Source organism: Cynara cardunculus, assembly GCF_001531365.2.
Source record: "Cynara cardunculus var. scolymus isolate 2C chromosome LG 16, CcrdV1, whole genome shotgun sequence".
Taxonomy (NCBI): domain Eukaryota; kingdom Viridiplantae; phylum Streptophyta; class Magnoliopsida; order Asterales; family Asteraceae; genus Cynara; species Cynara cardunculus.
This window is the reverse complement of record NC_037543.1, coordinates 18,334,957-18,342,552: the sequence shown is the minus strand read 5'-3', so window position 1 is coordinate 18,342,552 and position 7,596 is coordinate 18,334,957. Positions and strand designations below refer to the sequence as shown.

The following is a 7,596-nucleotide window of genomic DNA, read 5'->3' as shown; positions in this document are numbered from 1 at the left end:
AAATAAAAAATCAAACAATATTCATCGTTCTCTATTGCATCGATCATTAGAACTAGTAAAAATATGAGCAAATTCCATCCCCAAAATCCAAAATTTGATTTCAAAACCAAACAAAACGAACCAGTAAATCCCACTAGAAGTAGGGTCTGGGAGGTGAGATGTACCAATACTAATCTCTACCCCAAAGAGCAGCGAGCTTAGTTTACTAGTAGATTAGAATTAGATGATACCTTGTTTGCAAAAACATAAGACAGCCGTTTGATATTGATAAACCTCCTATTTGTTTTACTTACAGGAGGAGGGGTTAGTGGGTAAAGGGTCTTAGCTGTTATTGTAAATAAGTGAAGGGTATTTTTGGTACTCTTGGGTAGAATAAGGCGGCAAGTCTCCTTTAAGTGGAGCTGGGTTGTTAGTAGTTGGGATATTCTGTTTTTGATATTTTCAAAGTGAGTGTAAACTCTTTGGGAGAGAACCAGACCTCTCGAAAGTCTGGAATCATCCATTTTCTGTTTTGATTGCAATATACAACCGACAATTGCTGTCAGTTTACATCAAATTGGTAACAGAGCGGTAAGATCCAGCCATGGCGACAAGGAGTGCGGCAACAAGAATTGAAGATTTAGAAAGTAGCGTCAGTTCGATCGAGAAAAGTTTGGAACGAATTGTACAGCAGATTGAGAAATTAAGCAGCGATGTGGCTAGTAAATTGAATTCAACAGGTTCGTTGGATGGAGAAGACGTGGACGATTCAGGAAGATCTAAGAGAAGGAACGATGAAAAACAGGAATCGAGTCGATTCCTAGCTGTGAAAGGCCGGAAGCTTGAAATTCCAGCGTTTGACGGAAGCGATCCAGACGGTTGGGTTCTCAGAGCAGAACGCTATTTTTCATTGAATCGATTATCATTTATCATAGGAAGAAAAAATTGATGTTGCTTTCATAGCATTTGAAGGAGCAGCTTTGAAATGGTTTCAATGGGAGAATAGACGTCATCCAATTTTACGTTGGGAGGATCTACGTAGATTGATTTTGCGTCAATTCCGATCAATGGCGGCAGGAACTTTATGCGAACAATTTCTGGCTGTTAAACAAGAAGGTACGGTGGAGGAATTTAAGATGAAATTCGTGGAGTTGGCTGCACCATTAGAAGGAATTCCAGAGGAAGTGTTTATGAGTCAATTCATAAACGGTTTGGAAAATTCAATTAAGTCGGAGGTACGTCTCTTAAGTCCAGTAACGTTGGAGGAAGCAATGGAATTAGCAATAAAAATTGAAGTGAAGAATGTTGTAATTGCAAAAGAAAGGTCGATGTCTGGATCGAAGAAATCGGTAGCTACGTTTGCCGGTAATAGGAGTATCTTCGTAGTAATAATTCAGGGAATAATTCAAATACGGTGGGTAATTCGACGAACCGAACGGGATCTGAATACAGAAGAAATCTGTTAGTTTGCTGGAAATACTTGGAGAAAGATTCTTCCTTTGCACAACAACATCCTTTGGGTTGAAAGCATATTGAGCACTGCTAAAGATACAGATTAACCATAATTAGAAAACAACAAATATATATATTTTATATATATATATATATATATATATGTTTGTGTGTGTAGAGGAAGGATCATGCGAGAAATTGAACATTTTGCGAGAACGCGAGAAGTTTCAATATCATATATGTGTTTAATCATATATGATTTAACGTATATGTGTGTCAATGCAACATGTGTTTAATCATATATGATTAAGCTTGTGTATCATGCGTATAATCATATATATGTGTGTGTATATAACGAAAGAGCATCAAGAGAGAACTTACGCATCCACATTTTGTTCATGTGAGGAGCGTGAAGACGAATTACCCACGAATGTTGATTGCCTAATCCTACATGTCATTCAAGAAACTATTAGATTAAGGAAATCCATATAAGAACAAATTCACTATACAAAAAATTGCTAAAAAGTAACAAAGAAAATGCTACTGTCCCCTGAAACTTGTAATATATTGTGTGAAGTTCTTTATTCTACTTCTGATGTGATCAATTTTTCATAGGTGTATTAAATGGCACTTGAGACATTTCACTAGTTACGGGTAAATTCGGGAAACATTTAAACCAAATTACCTATTTGTATAATATAAATGTTACAATAACAATAAATAGTTTGGGCCCACAATATATTCTTACTTGGTCTTTATTAAATGGCACTTGAGACATTTCACTAATAGTCAAAACATATTTAATAAAATATTGCAAATTTCATAGGATGAAGGGAGTAGAAGCTGCATATGATAAAATTGAAAAAATATGCAAATTCAAGCTAACAAAGAGCATAAACTAGCAATATACATGCATTACAGTTGCTTCAACACATGATGCAGATCAAGCAAAGCTTATTTCACAAACAATCATCTTGCAACAAACATGGTGCTACAATAATTTTTGCCAAAATTCAAAATGTGAAAAATCCCAGTATGCCCTTGAAGATTGAAAGGGTCTCACCTCGTTAGTTCATCATCTTGTACAACTGGCACTGGAGCCGTCTTGGAGAAGAGCAAACTGTGGTGACTAATACCAGCTATACCAAGAGATTCCAAAAACTTTGTGTGCACTTTAAGAGATGGATCCCTACAATAAAGTGAATCAAAAGCCAAATATCATCATTATCCACTTAAATAATTCAACAGGCTGAAAATAGATCAGCTGAAAATAAGTAACTTAAGAGCATTCACAATGGTAAGATTTTTTAATTTAAGCTTTTTCCAAAAGAGTGGGTCCCACAAACTTAGGTGGGACCCACAAACTTATCGTAGCTTGTCAGGCAGTTTTTCATAATCTTAGGTGGCAAAAAAAAGCTTTCCAAAAAGCTATTGAAGAAAGTTCATTATGGATGCTCTAATGCCCATAATATTGCAAAGAACATATAATCTAGAATATAAAACCGCTGTTCTGCAAAAAAATCCAAAACTAAATCATTTGAATCACACTAGCAACATGTATCAAATGAAAGGATTAAAAGATCAATGATCAAAGAAACTACGAACATTTTGTGTTCACGATCATGCTCTTCAAGCAACTGTTGTTGAGTTGGAGAAACATCAAAACCCTGTTTGGGGATACTGAAAAGCTCCCTAAGATCCTGAGATAACAAACAAGCACACTGACTCGTGAGTGCTGTTTCCCGAAGATGGTTATGGCCATAATGGCCAACTCGAAATGGGAACTGCTAAGTAATAAAATAACAAAACTGTCCAACTTTTTGGCACTCACCTGTTGACTAAAATAGCGAATTTGCTCTTTGTGTTCTGTAGCACTTCTGAATAAGCCCCCTTTGTATATCTATCTCATGAAGCTTAAGCAATCAGATATGAAGAAGAACTATTAAAGACAACATCATATTAAATATTGAATCATGTTAACCTGCTTTCTATATATCTTTTCTTCCACAGTACCACAAGTCATCAAACGGTACACAATAACATCCTTCTTCTGTCCAATACGATATGCACGATCAACGCTTTGATTATCAGTGCTGCAAAAAAATTAAAAGCCAAAAGTGTCACTGGGTTTGATTTCAAATGCACTTGACCATACTAATTAAAAGTTAGAAGTTCTTAAAATAGATTGTGCTTATTTGGCTAGAAGTTTTATTTCGTACATGGTGGATGGTATTGCTTTTCAGGTATCTAAAAGAACCAAAAAGAAGGCACCAACGCTTTGGGTAAAATCCAGGTCCTCATGCGTCCAACTGCTCCCTGCTTTCGAGCGGGATATACATGGTTTGTTTGGCTTGATTTGGTTTCTTCAAGTATCTAAGGGTGCATTTGGGACACAAACGGGCAAGAATAAGGTAGGCAGGTGAAAGAACTTCGCAAGTTTTAGGGTTTTCATTTGACATGTTAGTTTAGTAATTTACAATCTAGTCCATTCCCCAGATTTTGGTTCCACCTATTTTGGTGGGACAAAAAAATGYTTTTTTATCTCACTCAGTCCTGTCCTAACTGGCTAACTCCTATCCCAGTCTTAATGTTGCACCAAACATGGGTACAAGTTTTTGTTCTATCATGTCTCGTATTGTCCCTTCGTACCAAACACACCCTAAGAAGTTGTATACTGCCTAACTGAGTTTGTACAAATGATAGCGACTTCCTAAGGATAACCTGGAGGCCCTGAGTTCAAATCCCACCCTTGAGCCTGATAATTAGTGAATTACTAAGTTGTCTTCTCGAAATTGGGGAGAAAAAAAATAGAAAAGAATTGGATGGAAAAGAGAGGGAGGGAAGAGAAAGGAAAGAAAATAATTTTTTTATTTGTGTTCTTGAAAGGGAAGAAAAAGGAAAGAAAGGAAAAGGAAGAAAATAATTTCTCACATTCTTGAACAAAAGAGAAGGAAAAGAAAGATTCTTTTTTACAAATATACCTTTTAAAAAATAATGAAAAGTTGGGTAGTCCTGTAACTTCAATAATCTTTTCAAAGGGTTTTAATTTCTTTCCTTTCCATCCCTTTCCTCCCAAATTTGGAAAGAAAATTATGGGGAGGAACTTATAATTATTTTCCTTCCGTTTCCTTCCCTTTCTCTCCTAAAAGAATTTCGAGAACACACGTTTTTTTACTTTCCCTCCCTTTCCTTCTTTGTAAAGAAGGTTTTGAGAACACAGCGTATGAGTGCATAAATGGGCAGGCATCAGATATTTCATCCCCAAATGTGGTTTATGAGGTCTTCCCTAAAGATGTTCTAGAATATTTCAAAATAACAACCAAAACAAAACAGGTATATTTCTCTCATCCCATAAAAGTGTCCACGTTTTTATTTTTGTTCGTCCCAAAATAAGTGTCCACTTTTAAGTAAGTGTCTACGTTCCAATTTCATCCTAAATTTATGAGATGAAGAAATTCATTGCTCCCACTACTACTAAGGTAAAATTGTCATTTAGCTAATTAATAAGCATAATAAATAAATTATGTGCCTTTTTTCATGGTGGACATTTATTTTGGGACAGAGGACGTTTCATGTTTAAKGGATTTATAGAGCTTCTAAATGTAGATAWCATTTTTCTGAAGAAACGTTATTTTGCAAAACAAGATTCAGCACAATCTAAGTGAAAAGAGCAACCTCGGGTTCCAAGCTGGATCAACCACAATGACACGATCTGCCTTCGTAAGGGTAAGTCCCAGACCACCAACTTGAGAAGTCAAAAGAAATAYTGGAGCTCCAACACCCTCTTGAAAATCCTGTTATTGATATAATGTCATATTTACACTGAATAAAATAAATTCAATGGATAAGTACAAGAAAAATACCGACGTTGACTATCTTTAATCTGTCGGTAGCTTTGGTAGTACCATCTATCCGCAATAACTTGTAGCCTCTGGCAGTAAGAGTATCCTAAGCACAAGGGACGGGAAAAGAAGCAAACATTCATAACTGCAGGTAAAATTGAAAAAAAAAAAAACAGTATCTGCTTAAAAATATGCAAGATATAGATGACGGTGTTTGTACAAAATGATATACTAATATTACTGTAGTATCATTCACGGAAACATCCGCTCTACACTTTTGGGGCAGAGACATGTCTGCATATATCTCACCCTTCAGACCCTACTTTCCAGCAGGATTTTTATTTAAACAAAATAAAATAACTAATTTGCTAAGTGAACATCCTACTTCATAAAGATAAACCAATTTGGAGCAAACCTGAATAAGATTAAGCATTTTGCGGGTCTGGGAAAAGATAAGAACATTATGACCCTTTGGAATCAGATCATCCTGTTACAGAATAAAAAGAAACCCATCACACATGCTGCTATAAAACACGCCCATTCAACTGATCGAAAGCATGTCATATTCTAACCAGCAATGATACAATAAAGGAGATCTTGCATGAGAGAATGTCATGATTTTCTCCAATGTCATATCTATCAGCCACATCTGCTATGTGCATTGCCAATCTTTCAGCAACCCCATGATCCTCCTGATTTAGCACTGATTCTATTCCTTCTAATACATCTTCAGCGGCTCTCTTTGTTAACAGAAGTGGATGATCACATATCTTTTTCAATATCTACATCAGAACAGAAAGAAAATGTATGTAAGCATAAACATAAAAGTGAATTACCCATGATCTCAACATATCTAAAATATATATCTAGAAGCATAATAAAATGAGAACCTCAAAATTGCTGAAAACATTGAGAACCATTGAACCATGTCTTGTTTCATCATCTGAAACAATACATGTGAAACATATAGTATTGTTTCACATTATGAAACAAACAATACATAAGTTTCAAATTGTGAAACAAATACATGGAGATTGCTTCTAACATTTTTGAGGTTCTCACTTGATTTTCTCCATGCATACACACACATATGTAGTGTCTGTCAACTTCACAGGGGTATATCCCTTCAAATAGGACACAGGGTACAATGAGAGGTACAAACAAGAAATGAATATTCGTTTAAAAAACAAGAATAATGGACATAAACTAAAGACCTGACTTCATTTTAGAACATAGGATACAATAAGAATTTGAAGACGCTATAAACACCAAAAACAAGACGGTAACAAAATAGAAGTAAAAGATAAACCAGTGACAATACCGTGAGAGCAGCCAAAGGTGAACCATCAAAGGCTGAAAGAACAATCTCACTATTCAAAAAGGCTTCGTATAGTTGACGCTGCAGCCAAAAGAGATGAACACAGTACAAGAATGTAAGTGGTACTTTAAAAGACATGATGAACAAATCAAAGAAACATGCACCAACTTTAAGTGCAAGTCTTAAAGTGATCAATTCTTATTCTTGTTACCTGGCAAGCAGACAATCTTAACCACACAATCATCTCATTCTTTTTAGAAAGCTTGGCAGTATTTGTAGCATCGTCATCACGAAACACCTCACTTTTTAGGCGTCGAAGAAAATAGGGCTGAATGCATGTTCTTAAATCCTGCATTAAGTTAGATGTATGGTTAATGGTCCGTACTAAAGACCATTCAGTAGCCACGACTGAGACTTCAACAATTTAGAAAACACAAAGTGTCAACAAAACCGAAGGACTAAAATAGAAAAATGTGCAAAATGATGCACAGCACATTCGAGGTTGCAGTAACACGAGCATGAATACATGCAATGTCAAAGGTTAACACAGAGCTACACCAAGAAAAATCCATTTATATTAAATAAATAACCCATTATGGACCACTTAATCAAAAATGACCCATTATCCATTTAGCTATAATGAAACTCATTATGACCCACTTAGACTAATTAAGGAGAAAAAAGCCCCATTATACTGAATTATTCCAAAACAACCCATTAAGTACCACTTAGACCCGTTATACCTCAATAAGATCCATTTAGGTCTAATCAGACACATGATGACTCGCTTAGTCCCATTATGACCTACTTAGACTYATCAAGAWTARTATGACCTATTATAGCCAMAAATACCAAAACAAGCCATTAAGGACCACTAAGACCTGTTAGACCTCAATTAGATCCATTTAGCTCTAATAAGAAACAATATGACCCACTTAGTCTCGTTATGTCCCACTTAAACTAATTTAGGAGAATAATACACATTATAACGACTTATTCCAAAAC

At 35.6% G+C, this 7,596-nt stretch overlaps 1 protein-coding gene across 1 annotated transcript in view; it reads right to left on the bottom strand.

The window, feature by feature from the left end:
• Positions 1 to 1,036: 1,036 nt before the first annotated feature.
• LOC112529065 (protein CHROMATIN REMODELING 24-like) overlaps positions 1,037 to 7,596 on the bottom strand; it is a 12,359-nt gene continuing 5,799 nt past the window's right edge. Inside the window, exons 6-18 of the mRNA XM_025140140.1 lie at positions 7,081 to 7,143; positions 6,803 to 7,016; positions 6,595 to 6,672; positions 5,846 to 6,055; positions 5,689 to 5,760; positions 5,299 to 5,379; positions 5,107 to 5,225; positions 3,413 to 3,524; positions 3,263 to 3,331; positions 3,037 to 3,131; positions 2,495 to 2,620; positions 1,813 to 1,878; positions 1,037 to 1,518 (exon numbers count right to left, since the gene is read on the bottom strand). Coding sequence (XP_024995908.1) covers positions 1,257 to 1,518; positions 1,813 to 1,878; positions 2,495 to 2,620; positions 3,037 to 3,131; positions 3,263 to 3,331; positions 3,413 to 3,524; positions 5,107 to 5,225; positions 5,299 to 5,379; positions 5,689 to 5,760; positions 5,846 to 6,055; positions 6,595 to 6,672; positions 6,803 to 7,016; positions 7,081 to 7,143 — 1,567 coding nt within the window. The 3' untranslated portion in view covers positions 1,037 to 1,256. The remainder of the gene's footprint in view (positions 1,519 to 1,812; positions 1,879 to 2,494; positions 2,621 to 3,036; positions 3,132 to 3,262; positions 3,332 to 3,412; positions 3,525 to 5,106; positions 5,226 to 5,298; positions 5,380 to 5,688; positions 5,761 to 5,845; positions 6,056 to 6,594; positions 6,673 to 6,802; positions 7,017 to 7,080; positions 7,144 to 7,596) is intronic.